Source organism: Neomonachus schauinslandi, chromosome 8 (genome assembly GCF_002201575.2).
Source record: "Neomonachus schauinslandi chromosome 8, ASM220157v2, whole genome shotgun sequence".
Classification (NCBI taxonomy): domain Eukaryota; kingdom Metazoa; phylum Chordata; class Mammalia; order Carnivora; family Phocidae; genus Neomonachus; species Neomonachus schauinslandi.
The window spans coordinates 1,882,750-1,903,243 of NC_058410.1; the positions used below are offsets into that span (position 1 = coordinate 1,882,750).

Below are 20,494 nucleotides of genomic sequence, written 5' to 3' on the forward strand. Positions count from 1 at the left end.
CAAATATTCAAGTAAAACTGATCATGTAATATAGATACTGGACAGAATCATGACCGTCACATCTTTAAATTCAGGCAGAAGTTTCCAGCATAAATCTCCCAACAGTCCTGACCAAGCCCTCCTTGTCACTGTCCTGCTGGTCCCCTCGTTGCCACCTGCCTCAGGAACCCCTTCCTGAAGCACGCCCCGCGGGGCTCCTGACCCAAGACCAGCGCAGCTGCCCGCCTGTGCACAGCACCACGCCCCCCGAACCCGAGGTCAGGTTCTCACCCCTCTCACCACACGCTAGGCCTGATCCAGATGCCCCTTCACGTGCCCCCATTCCATCCTGTTTCCGTGTTCCTGCCTTTGTTTACGTTGTACTTTCCACACAAAACGTCTGATGCAATCTGTCTGCCAAAACGCTTTCGTCATTCGATTCCTGGGCTCACCCGCCACTATTCACCAAGCCACATACCTTCCTAACCTCAGGATGGATACAAGCTCTCTCTCACCTATGTGCTATGTTCCTGGAACAGCCGCTCTGTCCTGTATCCCAGCTGACAGCACAGACGGCTCTCCCCCGCCCGCTTTCCCTGGTTGCTGCCTCCTCTCCTCCTACCATGTGGTCGACAGCGTCCTCTCAAACCCTGACACGAGGCAGTCCAGAATCCACTAAATGAGTACATCAGTATCATATTCGTGGGTTAGGAAGCAGCTGACGCAGCTATCACAGACTGAGCTGGTAACACTGGAACGTTCCTAGTTTAACAAGGAGGAGCCCTAAGCATTTCTGACTACGGCACCACACATACTGTTTCCAAAGAAGCTATCTTCCATTACTGTTGTTGGGTAATGGACGATGGGAATTTATCTAACTTCTAAGCTACAATCACGTTAATTCCAAGTTCAATTTATCAGTGTATCTGCTACTCAGAAAAGGAGATCTTCATCTGAGGAATTACGAGACAATGATTCTTAGAGACCTCAATTGCAAAGACCCAGTAGGCTTCTAAAAGGTCCTTTTAAGGTTGGTCATAAAAACAGACTTAATAATTAAGTCACTGACGGTGCATGATGAAATACATAAAAAAAAAATACTCTTGGGGGAGGGTGATACACAAGTGAAGAATGTGGATCTAGAATATTCTGAAGAGGTATCCAAGCTTTGGTTAGCATCTGAATCTTACTAATGTGGTCTCAACCTTGCACTACTTACCTAGAAATACTCTTTATTTAACAAACCCACTGCTTACATTTCTGTAAACATGTTGCCATTCTGCTAACCTTTAACCTTCTCCTGGAGACATGGTCCCTTTAGCAGATCTACTCCACTGGAACTCCCTTCCATCCTCCCATTCTGGCCCCCTCCCACCTCTGCTTATTTGAATCCTATCTATACTTCACGTGCAGCTCACTGTTATAAACTGGACATAAAAAACTGCAGTACAATTGTTGTACAGAGAAATGACCAGTTCCACTGGTTATTATTTTAGAAAAACAAATCTACAGATGGATACTCAGAAATCAAAGAAGTCTAAGGAATTTATTTTTAAAGATGTTATTTGTTTGACAGAGAGAGAGCGAGCACGAGCAGGGGGAGCAGCAAAGGGAGAGGGAAAGCAGACTCTCCGCTGAGCAGGGAGCCTGACTTGGGGCTTGATCCCAGGACCCCGAGATCATGACCTGAGCTGAAGGTGGACGCTTAACCGACTGAGCCACCCAAGCACCCCAGAAGTCTAAGGAATTTTCTAACTATACACACACATACACATATGTGTGTATATACATAAAATCAACATGGGTAGTTACTTTCAACCCAGAACACCACAATCTCTGGCCAACTCCAAGGGGACCCAATGTCTCCACCTGGCTGCAGCAGCCCTGGTCTGGAATGTCCACCTTGACAGGTTGGACAGAGGAGCATATAGGTGCTGCTTCCTCCCTGCTAATGCCACTTGGACTGGGAACAGCTCAGCACCGAGGCAAACTTACCACCCATCAGGCGGCAATAACTCCTTAACTTTGCGAAGCTCTCACTACCTGCCCCACTTCATCTGAATAAAAATAAGATTATACACTATGATAAAAACTGTATAAAGCAAAATTATTTCAGAAGCATTAAGCCACTTATGTCTTATTTCTGAATAATAATGCACACACTAACCTAGCCTAGGAAGACTGAACTTTGTACGGCAAGTCCATTCCTTTTCTTTTTTTAAAAGGTTTTATTTACTTATTTGAGAGAGAGCGCACGAGGGGAGGGGAGGGGCAGAAGGAGAGGGAGAAGCAGATTCCCCTTCAAGCAGGGAGCCTGACGTGGGGCTCGATCCCAGGACTCTGGGATCATGACCCGAGCCGAAAGCAGACACTTAACTGACTGAGCCACCCAGGCGCCCCAAGTCCATTCCTTTTCCAATTAAGAAAGGCAAATGGGGTCCAGGAAGTTTTTGCTGCTACATACCAATGTAACATTATCTGTCAGTAAAAGAATGTAAATATGAGCTATATAAACATTAACCAAATGTTGGTGCAATGGCATTAGATACTATGAAGACTGTGCTGTCCGGTATGGTGGCCAGAGACCACACGTGGCTTTACTGAGCACTCAGAATGTGGGAATGTGGCCAGTCCAAACCGAAATGTGTACTAAGTATACAACATACACAGATATCAGAGCTTTGTATGGAAAAAAGAATCTAAATATATCACTAATGACTTACATTCACGACATGCTGGAATCAGTAACATTTTGGATATACTGTGTAAAATAAAATACATTATTAAAATTAATTTCAGGGTTTTTTTTAAATGCAGCTAATAGAACATTTAAAATTACCTTTGTGGCTCACACATTCTATTGGACAACACTATTCTAAAACTACAGACTTTTCATACTATATGTTATTAGTAACCACAGGTACTAGCAATAAATTTATAATTATACAGATAACTGCGTAAAAATAAGACTTTATCACAATATAATATATATCATAAATAACATTATGCACCCATTATGATTTCCAACCATGAGAAGAGTAACTATAATCATTAAAATGGAAAGGCTAAATAATTTTAAGGATTACTTGTTTAAAGCTACTACCTAAGCTGGTATTTGAAGATATTTCTGTATTTTTAGTCTTTTATTTGTAAAATTAAAAGATTAATCAGAAACATTCAGATTTATCCATTATCCATTTAACAAATCAAATTCTTTTTTTTCTTATTTTTTAAGATTTTATTTATTTATTTGAGAGAGAGAGAGTGTGCAAGCACAAGTAGGGGGAGTGGCAGAGGGAGAGGGAGAAGGAGGAAACCCAGGTGCCCCTCAAACTCCTTTTTAAGGGTCTCCTGGAAAGCAGTTATATATTTCAAAGGCACCAGGAATTATGAATGACTAAGTACAGTTTTGGAATTTAATTAAACTACTGAGAAGTAAATTTTTAAGTATCAAGGCCACATTTTCCCTTCCAAAGACACTTTGAGAGTAACACGGTGTTCCAGTGCCAGAGCTGCCCTTTTTTGGTGTCTGTGCTCTCCAACATCACTCCCGACTCCTAGAGAGTAGAGAATGGGGACCAAATATGCCCCAGCCAGGCCGTGCAAATGAAACGCAAAGAGCTAGATCCTCAGTCCTTAGAAAAGCAATTAAAATGAAATAACAAAGATCACATGTGTGATCTTAGTCCACCTTGAATCTGCTTGTCTTTCCTTTCAAAGGGAAAGGAGGGGTTGGAGAGGGAGGTGGGATCACTGAGGAAGAGGAGGGCAGGGCAGAGAGAGGAGAGGTTTAGCAGAAATACACTGGGGTACTGGGGTTTCCGTGTGGAAAAGGGCAGAAGAAGAATGGCAGTAAGTTAACAGAAAAGGTTCCCAAATACAAAGATTGAGGCAGAAATAAGAACTCAGCAGCTACACGCGCCATACATTCCCTAGAACTCGACGAGACGCGCCCGTGGCTTAGCTGCTTACGTGCGGCGTGAGGACCGGCTACAGGCAAAAGGCCGCCCCCAGACAGCTGGTCCCGGCTCTCTCTGGCGCACCTTCGGGAAGACGGAGGGTGAGGTCCTCTCACCTCAGGCACAGAAACCCAGTCAGAGGAACCTACTCCTCGAACGCCCAGTGACCAGCTGTGTGGGGGAGTATGTATGACTAACAGCATAAAAACATCATTAGCACACAACCCCCCCCCAAAAAAAAGGCAGCAGGAGGAGGAAGGAAGATACGCCAGCAGAGAGTCAAGCCTATTGTTTCCAGGGCTAGAGACCCAGTCTGGGCTCTTTACTGAAGGTTCCAGAACAACAGTGGGCTGGGAGGACCTGAGAGCCCAGCAGCATTTAAAACTCATCAGGATGTTCGGTACAGCGCTCTGCCCACGTGCTCCTTTCTCAGGGTCTGAAAGCGGCTTTGTTTCTCATCAGACAAGGAGTTCCGATTCGTAAACTATTAAAATTGAGAATAGGGTTTTAAAAACATTGAAGAGCTCTCTCTTCTTGGTAGGAATTACCTGAATTCTGAAACAATCAATTGTAAAACTCGTTCTTGATACACATTCCACCCTCAACAGCGCTGCAAGCATGAGCTAGGTGCTCCCAGACAGGTGGGATGCCGTAAAGGAGTCTACGCTTGGTTTCTGTGAACCAGCCTCCAGGTGCAGTTCTGTTCATGGCTTACCCTTTGCAGAGAACACAAAACACATCCCAGGGGCGCCTGGGTGGCTCAGTCATTAAGCATCTGCCTTCGGCTCAGGTCATGATCCCAGGGTCCCGGGACAGAGCCCCACATCGGGCTCCCTGCTCGGCGGGGCGTCTGCTTCTCCCTCTCCCACTCCCCCTGCTTGTGTTCCCTCTCTCGCTATGTCTCTCTCTGTCAAATAAATAAAATCTTAAAAAAAAAACCCACAAAAAACAAAACACATCCCATCTATCCTTTCCTTCTTTTTAAAATGAAGGAAATGACCTAAATAGGGGACTCTTAAGTTGGGTCTCTCAGATGGGCTGCAGGAGGCCCGCAGTGTGCACTGCACGACGGCAAAGGTGGAGGGCTTTCCCGAGATCTCAGAGTGGTCTGGGAATGAAAGGACTGAGACCAACACAGGCGAGCTCCTGGCTTCTGTCCACTGCTCATGCAGGTGTGCCCCGTGCAGGGGTGAGGCCTGACTCCCAAGCCTTGGCTGAGAGCAAGTGGGCGAGGCTGAGGCAGTCTGGACCTTCCTCAGACTGGGATGATCCACAACCGATCCCCTGCACCCACTGAGCCACATAAAGATCATTTCTTACCGTGTGTCCTATCATGTGAAATTGTTCTGCTTTAGAGCATTAACATTTAATGTTTCTATTACGTTAATACTATAATAAAATCCAGTAATTCCATCAATCCAAGAAATTAGCGCTTAGACTGTTACTATAAAATAGGTAAAAAATTATTCTTTTATATAATTTACTATTTTGCTTTTAAAACAAAAATATAAAACATTATTTCCAAATTCACAAACACTAGCCATGGAGGGCACTAGTCACTTCATACAACTTAATGGAAAATTATTTCTGACACTTCCATGGAAGAAATTCTGCAGTCGCACTGGGTACCTTGAAACTGATTTTAAAACGGAACCAAAATTTCCTGACTTCATCTTTTTGACTAGGTTTTTCCCATGTGGTCACAATAAGGACATTAAAGAATGTGATTAAAGAATGTGAGAACGAAGGTCTCAAATTCTTCAAAGGACTTAATTGTAGTTCATGTCAGGAATTTACTCTTCAAACAGCGAGAAGGTGGTGTATTAATAAACACTGTTTTCATCTTCTCCTAAGGCACAGGAATCTTTCTTGTGTTTTAAGCTAATTAAAATTTAAAAACTTAAAATTAGTATATAGTCTAAAAGTACAAACTAGAACACCTTTAAGACACTATTCAACTGTTCATTTTTAAATAAAATAGTAAAATATCCTAAGTACCTTTAAGATGGTCACTTTTAGGTTCACTTTCAGCAAAAATGGGTTTTAGAGACAGTAAAAGCTACCTAACGCATCCACAGGAAGTTACGGCACTCCTGTTTCTCAGCAAGCTCTACGACGGCACTCAGCATTACTTTAAGCAATCTTCACCATATTATCATCAGCAGGAGTACATTTATGGGTTTTTTTTTCGTGTGTATGTGCAAAAAGGATATAGGAAGCTTTTATTTTTATGAACCTTAAGAATGTGCAACATTAAAATACAGAGCAACAAAATCCTGGGTGTGTAATTACAAGCTACAGTAAACGGTTGCTTCATGAGCAAGTTAGTTATTGGCAGGTTTAAACAAGTTCTAATGGAAGCAGCAGCATTCTTGGAAGGATCACAGTTAAGAGTTTGCCCAAGAACATCCACGTCCACAACAGCACCCTCAAGAAACTCACCACCGATCCTGTTCTTCCGACAACAGAGAACCACATTCTGATCTCAGGACTACAGCAACTTCTCGAACTGAGGAAAAAAACAACTGTCTGCTTCCCTCAGTTTTCCACAGCAACCAACAGAGCTGGTCTTTGAGGACCCGGATCCGCACAGCTCCGAGCTGGACATTAGGACACCGAGCGGCATTTATCAGCACGGGCTGCAGCGAGTGCCGCGCTCAGACTCTTACGTAACCAGTCAGCTCTGACTTGCCTTCACTTGGTACTTTATTAAACTTTAAAAAGAGCTAGGAAAATAAAGAGGGAATTGTTTGTATTTTAAAAATCCAAATTAAACAGGAAGCATCGTGTTGTCCCACAGATGAGTAAGAAGGAGCATACTAAACTTCCCCAAAAGCAATGTTTTAAAAAAGTAAACTGCACACACATAGTGTTCCAAATCATCTGGATTTCATAAAACTGAACCGCATTGTGGAAGGGGCATCAGGGAGCTTAACATCAAAACATCATCCAGGCTCACAGCAGCTAGCCACACACTAATTAGGAAAAAAATCAAAAAAAGACTAGGCCAGATACAAAGACCACAAGAGCTTAAAGAAAACACAAACTACACAGACACCAGTAGGAGTTCCTGGGGTCTCCAGGTTCTTCTTTGCCAACCACGCAGCAGCAAGGAGAGAGCAAGATGACAGACGGCACCGTGCGGCCGGCGCGGCTTGTCCAGCGTGATCTGCTCGGGGCTCCAAGGCTGTGAGGTGCACATGCAGATCCCGTGGCATCGGACCAGCAGAGGAAGCAAGCTGAGCCCTGGCAAGAGGGAAGTGACAGCTCCCAATCGTGCTGACCCCCCCCACCGTGCGCCGGCTGGCCTGGCACTTAAAAGACATTCTTGAAATCCCGAAAACAAATCTCTTTCTACTGTTATAATTGATGCAGACCTATGTGATGTATCAGCCTCACGGCGCTGCTTTAGCAATGCGTGTAAATTAAATGACTTCTGATTTTTATTGCTGAATGTTCCTTTTCTAGTACCAAAGACATTACAAAGAAGTCGGAGAAAAACAGGTTACGTGAAGCACTGGGGAACTTCGAGACTACGGTCTCGTTTCAAGAGCAGGCATAAACGCCCTGTTCCTGTCTTCGAGGGGCACACTGTGCACTTAACAGACCGTATTCTTTGAGTTACTTTCTCTAGAGCATCTGTCGGTGTGCTGACATCCAAATTCTGTCTGCTCCACAATATCCTCACTCCCCTAGCGAGACCGGCGTCCCAGATCTCCAAGGTAGCCTGCGCAAACTGAACACCTGACTCTCTCCCTGTCCCAGCCCCACTTTCAGTGCATGCCACTTCCAGACGCCCCATGCTGAGCACAGAAGCACGGTGCAACCTGCTACTTCTCTCTTCCACCCACCACAGCCAGTTCATCCATCACACGGAAAGCTGTTGTTCCGCAAACATGCATCGGCACCTACGATACTCCAGCAGCAAGACCGAGGGCCCGACCTCAACGACAGCTCTACCCCTCCTCCGGCCGGCCAACCACCTGCCTCAGCGGCCGCTTCCTGGAACGGCGCCTCCGGCACTTCCCATCAGCAAACTGCTGGTGGCTTACCCCCACTGCAGCTCTGCCTGCACTCCTGAGCCCCTCGAACCCGTGCTCTCTGAAGGACCAACAATAAACTTTCAAAACCCCACTCTGATCCTGTCGCACCTTTATCTGAAACCCTTCAACGGCTACTTCTCTAGCCGATACTAACATGCACAACCCCGTCAAGACCGCACAGCCGCTCTCCCGCACTGGCCGCCGCCCTGTGGCTGCAGCAGAGGCCGCAAGGCCCACAAAGCAGAGAACACTTGCCACCCGGCCCCTCGCAGGAGAAGCGCGCCGACTCTGCTGTGCGAGCCGCAGTCCCAGCTCCCCGTCTCCCAGACGCACCTCGGAAGGCCTCCCCCCGCTGCTGTGCTGCAGCCACATGGCTGCGCCTTTGCCCGCGGCCCCTCTTCTCAAGTTCTCTGCCCACCACCCTCTACCTGGCTAACACGTGCGCACCCTGCAAGTTGCTGCTGAAAAGGCATTTCCTCAAGAAGGCCTTCACTATCTCCACTCTCCACGGGCGTTTATAGACATTCAATAAATACCCCTGGATAATGACCTCTGATGTCATTCACTCTCCCCTACTTATTTCTGCCTCACACCTCAAATGACCAAGGGTGTATGTACCGATAAAGATATTCTCGGTGGGAGAAACTACAACGAGAGCCAGGTGCATACTTACTTTTATTAAATCTATTGTTTAATAAGCTGATGAATTAACCACCTTAGCATTAAATCTTTTTTTTTTTTAAAGATTTTATTTATTTATTTGACAAAGAGAGACACAGCGAGAGAGGGAACACAAGCAGGGGGAGTGGGAGAGGGAGAAACAGGCTTCCCGCCGAGCAGGGAGCCCGATGCAGGGCTCGATCCCAGGACGCTGAGATCATGACCCGAGCCGAAGGCAGGCGCTCAATGACTGAGCCACCCAGGCGCCCTGGAATCTCTTTTCAAAAAATTTCTTCTGCTTCTAAATTTATACTTTCACTGTGGAAAGTATTTAAAAAGACCAGAAACAAAAACAGTGTGGAAATCCCTGAAATGTTGGCGAGGGTGCCACCTTCCCAGTTTAGAAAAGGAAGGAGCAGGCCTGCCGAAGACACTGAGCAGGTGCCCCCTGTTCTGGGTTCTCAGGCTCTGAGGGGAGGCCTGCGGCAGGCGCCACGGGGGAAGCTGGCAGGAAGGCGAGCGGGCTGCTTTCAGAAACCAGCTACAGCCGGTCTGCTGTAGATGCGACTCAGGCGCCGCGCTCTCCGTCTCAGCTTCGGGCAGTAAGGTTTCTACCTAACTTCCTGTGTTGCTCCTAGTCCCCATGAAGCCCCAATTCTATAATCCTATATCCCAATTAGAAATGCTAACACTGGTATTTTCCAATTTTATCTACAAATCTTTTTTTTTTTTTAATGTGTCAGTACAAAAAACACCACCAACAGAAACTTGGAGACTTCAAAGTTAAAAAGTGAAAATTATACTTTATTTTTACACAGCAGGCACTTGGTATTCTCTACTGGAATAAACAGCACCCTAACAATTAGCTACTACTTTCACATTGAGTTTGTTACTCTATTATTAGTGAAAGGAACAAAAGACCTCCTCTTAAGACTACTACACAACCGGAAGCTAAATCCTGCGTGTTCCCAACTGACGCGAGGCTAACGGAAATCAGTCACCGTGCTACCACGATTTCTTAGCACAAGTCACAAACACTCCTGTAAGAGCGAGGATTCCAGAGTCATTTCTGTTTTCATGACGAAGTACCTCCTACTGACTGGAGGGAGAACACCATTTTCCCCACGCTTCCTCGCGTGAATGCAGACGCACACAGAAGGCACAGGAGCTCAGAGGGGGTGGGGGTCAGCACAGGTGAGAGTGGAAGAGGTGAGCAAGTGCAGGGAACCACCACCAGGACAGAAGCACAGCCACGTGGCCAGCAGCCACGGTGGTGGGCGAAGGCCAGGCGGGCCAGCTGTCCTCACTGGTCCTGGCCCAAGCACCTCCACACAGAGACCTGCTAACGGGGCCTCAGCTGAGGTCCTGTCCTCTAGGCTCACTCACTGCTTTCTCACTCCTTCCCCTGCTCCAGTCTATAGACTGGAGGTGGAGGGACCCTTCCTGGCAGTGAGAGGACTCTCCCCACTGCCTGCCATCTGACCCTTAGCAGGAACCATTTCTGGGGAGGATGGAGGCCTGGGGCCAGTGCCCTCCCTTCTACCTCTCACCCACAGGCGTAGGTAAGTGAATCCAGGCGTGACTGTGACTTCAGCCCACCTCCTTGTCCTAACCACCCACTGACACCTGGCCACCCGGCAAGAACAGAGGCCAGAGGGGGCCGCAGGGGCCCGCATGCAGCCTCACTTTGTACACCATGCCTTTACACGTTACAGGAAAGGATCAAAGACGCTTACGTAAATCAGACTTCAATCTTCAGAAAACAGGTTTTTCTGTACCGAGAGAGAGCATAACTTTCTAAGCTGAAAAGGATGGAGGTATTGATGAACGGTGGCCCTGCCATCCCACAAGTTAGTACTTCAAATCCCAAGTAAGATGAATACTGGAAAGAAGATCCATAGACATAAACACATAATAGGAAACACACAGGCTAAAGTTTTCCTGTGTATCTTGAGTGTGGCAAGGTAATTTTTCATCCTGATATTTTTTTTTCCCCTAAAAATGAGCATTTGATTCAGTTGGTAAGCAGAGAAAATAGTCCACGTCTAATACCTTCTTATTCACAACTTCCAAAGTTTTGAGTTCTGGGTCCATTAAGTTAGAATAGTCTGGAAATATGGCACGCCAGCATGAGCCTTATCAGGAGTAAGGGACTCTGGACTACGAGCTGGGCCAACAGGCTCTGGACCTACCCTCGGGCCCATCTTGGGCAACCCCACAGAACCTGGTGCTTCAGAAGTAGACCACTGAGTCCACACCTGACAAAGGCTCGCCTCCGCCAGCCGATTCCCACCTGGAATCCCACCTGCGGTCCCAGGTTCCTCCAGTCATCCTACACACCACGCCCTTCCCAGACACAGCTTCCTGAAATGCCAGTTCCATCATGGCCCTTTCCTTTCTCTGTGGGGTCTACAAGACACAGTGCAAACCCCTCAGCCGTCAATCAGGAGTTTCCAGAATCACTTGAGCACCACTTCCCTCACTCCACTCTCCCTTAGCTGTACCCGGCTTCGTGCCATCCCTGCTTGTCCCCAGCTACTCACTCTGAGGCTAGCTGGGACGCACTTCATTCCCAATGCCCTGCAAGTGGGTCTGCGGCACTTGGTACAGAGCGGGCCCACGTGCAGCCCAGGGGAAGGGTGCGACCTCCTAGGCCCCACGGCACACCCCCTGGAAGAGAGTGCCTGGACAGGGGAGGCAGCAGGCCGCCGGGGTAACCAGTGTGCGGGGACGCGTCCGCGTACTAGCACCTGAGAAGACGTCCGGTGCCCGCTCCCAGCATGTGCGAGACCTAGCTCCTGTCTCAGGCTAAGGGATCCTCTTCTCCTGTGCCTGCTGTGGCTCAAGTTCTGACCGCCTGCTCCTCAGGAGCACCCCTGGCTGCACATCAAGGTCACACTCTCTACGGCTCCTCTGTTCAGAGCAGGGCGCCGTCCCTCCGTTGCCTGGGCCTGAGCGCCGTGGCCTCTTTCATGTAACACCACCGACCCCCAAGAGAAACAGAAGTGTAGGCGCACTTCGTCCTCAGGCAGCGAAGGGCTCCCACACACTCGGCCGAGTGCTGACTGAGTCAAGGTCCAGGAATGGAGTGTGACAGCTCACATCACCCACGGTGCCCTACCTTTGCTGCAACGATGCTGAGGCCCATCCCATTTTGCTTTTTAAGAGTCACAGTGATTATTTCAGGTTCTTTCCTCAGAGGCTGAGCCTGAAGGACAAAAACAAAGGTTTATTTTATGGCTGAAATGAAGTGTTTCTAGCTTAGACAGTCATGTGGTAAATGGAACAGACAACGAGCAAGGATTACAGATACTGCTCATGGAGTAACCCGGGAAAAAGATCAATACTCTCGACTCAAGAGCCTCAAAGATGAAACTAGTCATAAATGCTATTTAAATGTTATAGAACTTAATTTAGAAAACAAAACTACACTTCCATTACTATCAGATTAAAAAAACCCAATCATAGAAATGAAATTGTTACTTTACCACCTTTCAAAATAAATTACTAGGTGTTTTTTAAAGAAGAAATGTAAACCTATTTTCCACCATCTATGGGGAGGTCAGCAAAAGAGTCGTAACAAAGATGATCACACATCTGTCTCTTGGGAGAATGCAGGCGCCATCTGAGGTCAGGCCACCCCATGATGTGGGCACCACCGTTCCAAGTACTTTGGGTAATAAAGTCACGGCTCAGGGGCGGAGGTCAGTTCTCAAACTGACCCCTAAGCAAATGAGGAACTGCCCACTGAGGCTACATGTTAGACACGTCACACCTCACCCAAAGAATAAACAAAATTACAGAGGAAAATTACCAGTGCATACACACTGAGGGATAATTTAATCAGATATGTTAAGTACGAAGGCACATTGCCAACAAGTGGTAATTATACATGTGGGTTGTTAAGTTAGAACCAAGGTCAGTGAGAAAACGCTTTAAGGAAAACAAGCAAGATTAGGTGACATTACAATTTTTTTTTCTTTTAGATTAAGACTTGAAAGCTCCTGAAGGATCTCTGAATACACTAGGAAGATGAAGAAGGCGTGATCCCATCTACGAAGGGACTTGCTGTCCTATAAAATATGGGAGTTGGGAACTGCTATCACTTGGGATGCGGCAAAAAGCTCGCGAGGCCGAGAGAAAGCGTGAGAGGCACACTGTCGGTGTGTCAGTGGATACACGCCATTGGCTCTCCGATGGGACAGAGCTACCATCCACTAACTCAGCTGCTGGAGACGGCAGGACACACACTCCAGTCTAAAGCAGGCTACTCAGTCATCACAAATAATTACCTGGAATTTGATATACAAAACACATATTACATGCTTTAAGTATTGCCACCTTACACAAACTATGTTTTCTTAGAAATTAGGTACATAATAGGCACACAGTTTTGACTGACTACTGGTTGATATTTGAGGGTGGTACAGGAAGTCTCTGAAGCTTCAGAAGGTAACTGGCTGTTTTCGCACACCAGAATCTCTAAATCTTGGCGGGTCAGGCGTGCTGGACAATTCCATGCCTTCTGAGAATCGGTGGACAGATGAGTAAGTGGCCACATGCAATCAATCACACATAACACACTGACCCTGACCCATAGGAACCTCAACAAAAGTACGGTCACATCCGTTCGCTCCTTCAAACCCTTAAGTGGCTTAAAGATGAAAACGGCAATTATAGAAAGATATTTAAATGAAACTCAATAACAAAGTTCAAAAAGGGAAAACTTCATCTGTTTCTATTAATCGGAGATATGGCAGTCTATGTCATACAGGACAACTGTGTCTGCTGTCATGTTCTAGGGCACAGGGAAACATTCTCTGTTGTTTAAAACTCTCTGTAGGAGGCAAAGCAGAATTTCCCATAAAATGTATGAAGCTAGCAAATACCAGGATTGACTTCTCTTCCAGAAGATAAAAAATATCAGCAAGTGATTTGATACGTATTTAAAACAAGGTAGAACCAACTATAAGGCGAAAATATTTCTACCAGAGAAAAATTTTTTTTTTTTTAATTTTTATTTATTTGAGAGAGAGAGCAGGGGGAGGGGCGGAGGGAGAAGGAGAAGCAGACACCCTGCTGAGCAGGGAGCGCACTGTGGGACTTGATCCCAGGACCCAGAGATCATGAGAAAGGCAGCCGCTTAACCGACTGAGGCCACCCAGGCGCCCCCAGAAAAACATTTTCTAATAAAATTCGTAAGGCTATCGTATTAATATCTTTTAAAAAATATGTATTAGTATTAAGGCTTGTATAGCTGTGGGTAGAAATATTCTTTATTTTAAAAAATACTATTTGTTTATGGACAAAAGTGTACAGACACGGCCTAGAATCATGGTTTCAGATTTTTTAAAAATATTATTTTATTTTTTAAAAATAAAATTGTTTTTAAACACAAAAGTGTTTAAAGGTGATTTTAAAATATTTCTGTCACAACAATGCTCACTATAATCAAAGAAGGAGTTTACGTTACATTTTCAAACTGTAAGGAATACAGGTTAGTCTGTACTCCGCCTGTCACCCTCACAATACTTACCAGCTCCGTGTTCTCACGCAGAAGATGGCTCTCGTAATCTGCACCCTCAAAATATATTGTCCAAGTACCTGGTGAGCGTGCATGAGGAATTAACCTGCAAAATCCTGAGGAGAAAACAAGCAAATTATAAAACTGAAAAGCACAGCATGTCAGCCACATAATCTTCAAGAAGGGAAGCAGCATCACGTGTCAATTGCTTAATATCTAAAGATGACATTTATTTTTCCTACTCTACGGACATTCATTCCCTCTCAAAACTGAACTATCAGACATTTAAAATCATTATTTGTTTTCGTCCAATGGAATTCAACAGCAAGCTGAAAAGTGAAATTGGTCTCCCCTTCTTTTTTTTTTTTAAAGAACTTTTCTCCTTACTTCTATGAGAAATCACTGAATTGCATGGTTAACTCCTTCCTTGCTGACCAAGCGCTCAACAGTACCCAGAATGCCTTGCACAGCGGAGACCAGAACCACCACCAATACACACGTCTGCCCACAATGTCACACTCTGGGCTCTACGGTTTTCAGGCAGGACTCTGACCTGGAGGATGGACCCCTTCTCATGACTCTGTCCAAATTTCCTTACTAGCCACTTAAATTTCACACAAATAAATTGCAGAATCATTTTATAATGTTTTAAAGAGTATCTATGACATTCCCATCATGAAGAAATGACATCTGTACAGAACTAAGCCTTTTGATTCATAACACGTCACTCTTCATTTTGTCAGATCTTATTCTGTGTTTCTCGGGAATTTCCTGACAAAGTCGTATCACACAGGCCTTGCACAATTCTTAAATGTTCTCCAAAGCAGTCTGGTCTTACTAATATTAGCAGCCAAACAACCACGCGGAGCACAGGACGTGCCCGACGTCACACTGACCGCTCTCGCCAGCACACACAGCCTCAGCTAGTCCTCAGAACTGGGACTGGGCACCACTCTCCCACTCTAGGATTCCACCAGTGAGGGAAGGCTGCCCATTATTTTGGGGCACTTATGAGGGTTTTTTTGCAGTAAGGGGAAAAGGAGACATCACAAAAACACAGTTAAAATAAAGATATAAACTTAGAGTATGTTTTTTTTTTTTAAATCACTGTTTCAATCCATTTTCATTAATATACAACCTACAACTTCTCTTTTCCCCACTTGAGAGGACTGTGATTATCACGATTTTGAAATGAACAATTTTTATTATTTTCTTATTTTTTTCAAATGTCAAGGCTGGATCACACATCAGACAGACATTTTCTGCTCTCTTAGGTGAAGGAATGCATCTCCGATCAGGTATGAGTCTGTGCTGGTTTTATAGCCTTCTCTCACACGACTGGGTTACAGGACAAAACAAAAGGAGTATAAATTGAGAACACATAGTACTTCTTTATTTGGCTTACAAAGAACTGAGCGTGAAGAATTAAAAACACTGATGTCATACAAGAAAACACCCAGTTCTTTGTAAGTCTTGTAAAGGCACCTCTGTAATAGGCTGTGTTACCATCTGACACATATGGAATAACGTGGGGACGCCAAGACCATGATGAAATAGCACATACGTCCTGAAATCAATCATTCAGGGGACCCGCAGGGGAAGTCACGGAGTAAACTTCACCAACAAGGCAAGAGCTCACTCTTCCCAACTTGGCCAGCCTCTCCTCGATGGCACGCATTACGAAACTGACAGCTGTGTGCACACCGCAAATCACACATACAGATCTGAAAAATGCTAGTAAATTAGTCTTCCCGTGTGCGCCTTCACAAGGACTCAGTGAGCTGAGCACCCGACGCCCAGCGGCCCCACGTTAGGTGCTGAGGGGTAGGGGGAGCCTGCCCCCGCCCCGGGACTGCAGGTGCTGAGGGGTAGGGGGAGCCCGCCCCCTGGGACTGCAGGTGCTGAGGGGTAAGGGGAGCCCGCCCCCCCCGGGACTGCAGGTGCTGAGGAGCAGGGGGAGCCCGCCCCTCAGGACTGCAGGTGCTGAGGGGTAGGGGGAACCCACCCCCTGGGACTGCAGGTGCTGAGGGGTAGGGGGAGCCCGACCCCCCCGGACTGCAGGTGCTGGGTAGGGGGAGCCCGCCCCTCGGGACTGCAGGTGCTGAGGGGTAGGAGGAGCCGGCCCCCGGAACTGCAGGTGCTGAGTAGGAGGAGCCCGCCCCCCGGGACTGCAGCTAGACCCCAGAGACAGACGGATACACGTGCTTCAAGCGCTGTCACAGAAACATCCCGAAAGAACACAGAATCACTTGTGGGGAAAGTGGCTGAAGTGTCAGGAGGAGGCGGAGGTTTTTTAGACAAAGGGCTGGCTGGCAGGAGTGTGAATGAAGCAGTGGGCACGGGCGGGGGGGGCGGGGGGGGGCACAAAGGCCCGCGGGGCCACGCAGTCGCAGTTAGTACGAACGACAAGGCTGGGAGCGGAGGCTGCGTGCACGGATCCTGGGGCTGAAGGGGCAGGACTGCGGGCAGGAGAGCCAGCAGTGACGGGCTGCCAAGCACCGGATGGCCTCGCAGGGTGGGGGCAGGGAGGGCGGCCCAGGAAGCAGCCTGCCAGAGCACTGCCACTGTAACCCACACGTGGCTGCGTGGGTGCTGGGGACACACAGCTGACGGGCATGGCCCTGCAGGTGTGACACGCAGTGGTGCCCGCGCGGCAGCAGATACCGCTGGGCTCGGCACACCGAGGCCACACGCCGGTGCCACGGACCAGCGCAGGCCCCCTCTGCGGGGACGGAGAGTTCCCCCGACAGCAGCCCTGCCCCGGGGTCTCCCAATGCCCAACCGAAGCTTTCGTGGACGTCACCGCAGCCCGCACCTCCGTCCTCCCTGCTGGTCCCAGACAGGAGCCCGGCTTCCTGTCCCAGTCCCTGTCTCCTTCACACAAGGCTCCTCGAAGACGCACGCACCTCAGCTCCGCTGCTCGGAGGATGGTGTGGAGAGGAGACAGGGTCCGCGTTCCCGGCATGGCTACAGCCACATTTGCCGGTGGATGAACTAACACACTACCCTTTTGTTACAACAAGGCTTTGGAAAATGGAAATTTTAAACTATCAAAACCTTTAAAGACATAAAAATCTATTTATTGTAGCATGTGAAAGTCACTGAAATGAAAAATCACACTCACCACGCTTATGCAGATGAACATAAAACCCTAACTTTGCTATTATTTTTGTTTAAACTCCTGAATTTTGAATGTTTTTCTATTCATCTGAGCTCCACGTTACAAAACACAGACTGGGACTGAATTGTGGTCTAATTTAAAAGCTTGTGCTTCAGGTGTAAGTGTGTTATTTGGGGGGGAAGGAACAGGGGGAGAGCGAATGTCAAGCAGACTCCCCGCGGAGCAGGGAGCCTGACACGGGGCTCGGTCCCAGGACCCTGAGATCATGACCTGAGCCGAAACCAAGAGTCGGCCGCTTTAACCAACCGAGCCGCCAGGCGCCCCCTAAGTGTGGTGTTTGTATCAGCACAGTCCAATAAGAGCATGTGAACGGGTGTAGGATGAGACCGGGGGGGCTCGCTGCCCTCACACTCCTCAGCACCTGCAGTCTGGGGGGGTGGGCTCCCCCTACCCCAGCAGGACCAGCTGCAGTCTGGCTCCTGCACACATGGCAGGCGCCCTGGGGCTAAGCGCCCCACGGGCAGCTGGCCTGGTCCTCACCACATCCTAAGCCCCTGCTGCCCACATGCCGTCTTACAGACGGAAGTCACAGGGGACAGAGCTTGGGTCCGAGCTGGGAGGGTCTGACTGCAGCACTCATCTTGCTCCCAACTCTGCTGGTAGCAACACGACGGACAATTCAGTTCCAGGGCTGAGCCAAGCTCCCGGGCCCACAAAAAATGGAGCAACAAAAGGTCCTCCTTCCTTGCGGGCCTGGCAGAAAGGTGGCTGTGGCAGCTGGTGGGCCCAGCCAGTGCCCGCGGGAGGGTCACAGCACCCCCCAGGGACTTCATGGAGGGACACTGCTGACCCCTTGTCACCATGAAATGCTTACTTCCATGTCCTGGAACAGGGTGTGTGCTGCACACGTGTGGACTGCCACACACACACACACACACACACCACCCCCACCCCCACCCCGGTACGAGGCTCGAGTCATAGTTCAGACGCCAGGTCCAGTAGGTGAGACTCACCTCTCTGGCACAAAGGGTCTAAAAACTCTTGTAAACCATTTGGAATGTTCCTGACAACATCGCAAGAGTAGCCGTCTTCTGGCAAAAGAAAAGGCAGCTGCAGATCGGGGTCCTCTTCGAGCTGCACCTCCCTCCCGTCACTGCGCGCCAACTCATCAGCCGTGTTTTCAGCCACGGCCACCACGTTTTCGATCAGGTCCTGGTCAGAACACAGACGCACAGTGAGAACGGATGCCAACGGACTGGCACTCAGATCTCCTCGTGCACAGTGTGGCCACACACACGCAGGCAGGCTGCGAGCGGGAACAGATTTCTCAGTGTGTTAACGTCACTTCGCAGAGCAACGGATCACCTGCGAAGTACACACTTCAAACATATGAACCAAGACAGTCATAATTAATCTCAAGTCATCTGCAGCCTTAAAAAGAAATTATTCAATCACAAGAAAATGGTTTCCCTTTTCCCAAGTAGTCATTTTTTTCCCTGCAATTTTTTAACATCCAGGTGTTAATAATCCTATTTTTGTAGAATTTTTAATGACAGAGCTCACAGTGGAAAATGTAAAAAATCGGGACAAAAATACCTATTCCCAGCTAATCGGAAAGCTCCCACACCTTCACTGTAAAGCTCGAGGAAGTAAACACGGCACCTCAACTGCCCCCGGTTCAAGGGACAGAGAAGCAGCCCCTCGTCACCGTCTCCCTCCCTGGGTCAGCTTCCCAAGCTTCTCCCACCACAACCCCCACCTGTCCGCTCGTGAAACCCGTACAGATGGAAGCTCTATTTACTTCGTGCCTGAATTCTGTGCACACGGCGCAGTGCGTGTCATCTGCCGTGCAAATTCACGCCTCGGCGGTGACAAGACCTTCTACACGCTGTTCTGTCGGTGGGCGTTTGCTGGTTTCTGATCCTGGGCTACTCCGTACACGTCTTTTGTTGGCACCAAGTCAGGACTAGAGGTCAACCCATGCACCTCATGCACTTCCCTCGTCAGGACTCCTGCCTCAAGCGGACTTTATCCGCGGATGGCGACAAGCACTTGCAGCCTTCCTCGCCCTCCACACAGCAGCTGTAGCCCACGCCGTGGACTAGGCCGCTCACCCTCCACTCCTCCTCTCGAGAGGCATGATGCCAAACCTCGATTCCCACCAGTCAGCTGCACCTGCCCAGGTCAGGGGGCCCCCTTGCCACGCTGCTTGCTGTTGGCGGCACACGAGGATGGGCGGTGGATATGAGGGGGCACTCTGCCTGCGGCACATGGATGTCTGTGGCCGTGGCAGGAGCTCTCGGGCCTCTGAGCCTCAGGTCCCAGGGGAGAGCCTGGGAACCAGGGCAACTTAACTTCCTCTCCCCCAGTCCTTCCAATGACTTCCCAAGAACCTAATTCCCTGAATTAAATCCCTCTCTACCTAAAATGCTTGTGTATTTTGTACTTCTTGTACCGAATCCAAACTCAAATATCAAGAAAAATGATCTTATGAGATGAGATTAAGTAGCTTATTTATTAAAGAAATAAAGTAATTATAAACGTCGACTCTCCCTCACTTTTTTGAACCAAAAATTTCCCTATGCAAACATGTCTCATGCTGTGTGGGTAATGTGTGCCACTCACCGTGGGGATAAAAGGCTCATCGGGTGCACAGTGGTAATTCTGTAATAAGGCTTGAAGTTGCAGTGAATTTAACTTAAAGCAGGTACTGTTTATATTTGGAATGTCATCAGGTGCATATTTATCCATTGTAAGCAAAGTGGTTGCCTGTTCAAAAGAATAAGTAACAGGAGATATGATTCAAAAGTATTTCATAAATATTCCCCTTTATGTAACATTTAAAACTGTAATAACTTGCTAATTTGATTTTGAAATGCAGAATGTCTTTCAGGGAAACACACTTCTATTAACATTGAATTGAACTGAAAAAGCATTGTCTAGTGAAGGTTTTCAGCCAGTTTCTTAATTTTACTAAAGTATAGACATTTATATTTTATATAAAAATGTAAATGAGATTCATTTATGTCCATAAGTCATTTTTAAAAATTCTTTTAGAAACTGTAAACATTTACATCATAACCATTCTGATTACCAATTACTGGGGTCTGAATAAAGTTTCATTGTAATGACTTGTTTATAGCCAGCTGATACAATCCAAGGAGGAGGATAGTAGCCTCTTTCTATACTAAATTACTTTAAAAGAGTT

The 20,494-nt window shown here is 47.5% G+C and overlaps 1 protein-coding gene across 9 annotated transcripts in view; it reads right to left on the reverse strand.

Moving 5' to 3' along the window:
• Positions 1-20,494, reverse strand: part of AFDN (afadin, adherens junction formation factor) — a 101,298-nt gene that overhangs the window by 28,917 nt on the left and 51,887 nt on the right. For all 9 annotated transcript variants that reach the window (XM_044917435.1, XM_021693258.1, XM_044917434.1 and 6 more), the window contains 4 exons: positions 19,912-20,055; positions 18,300-18,498; positions 14,178-14,281; positions 11,763-11,849 (listed from right to left, as the gene is read on the reverse strand). In XM_044917435.1, coding sequence (XP_044773370.1) covers positions 11,763-11,849; positions 14,178-14,281; positions 18,300-18,498; positions 19,912-20,055 — 534 coding nt within the window. The remainder of the gene's footprint in view (positions 1-11,762; positions 11,850-14,177; positions 14,282-18,299; positions 18,499-19,911; positions 20,056-20,494) is intronic.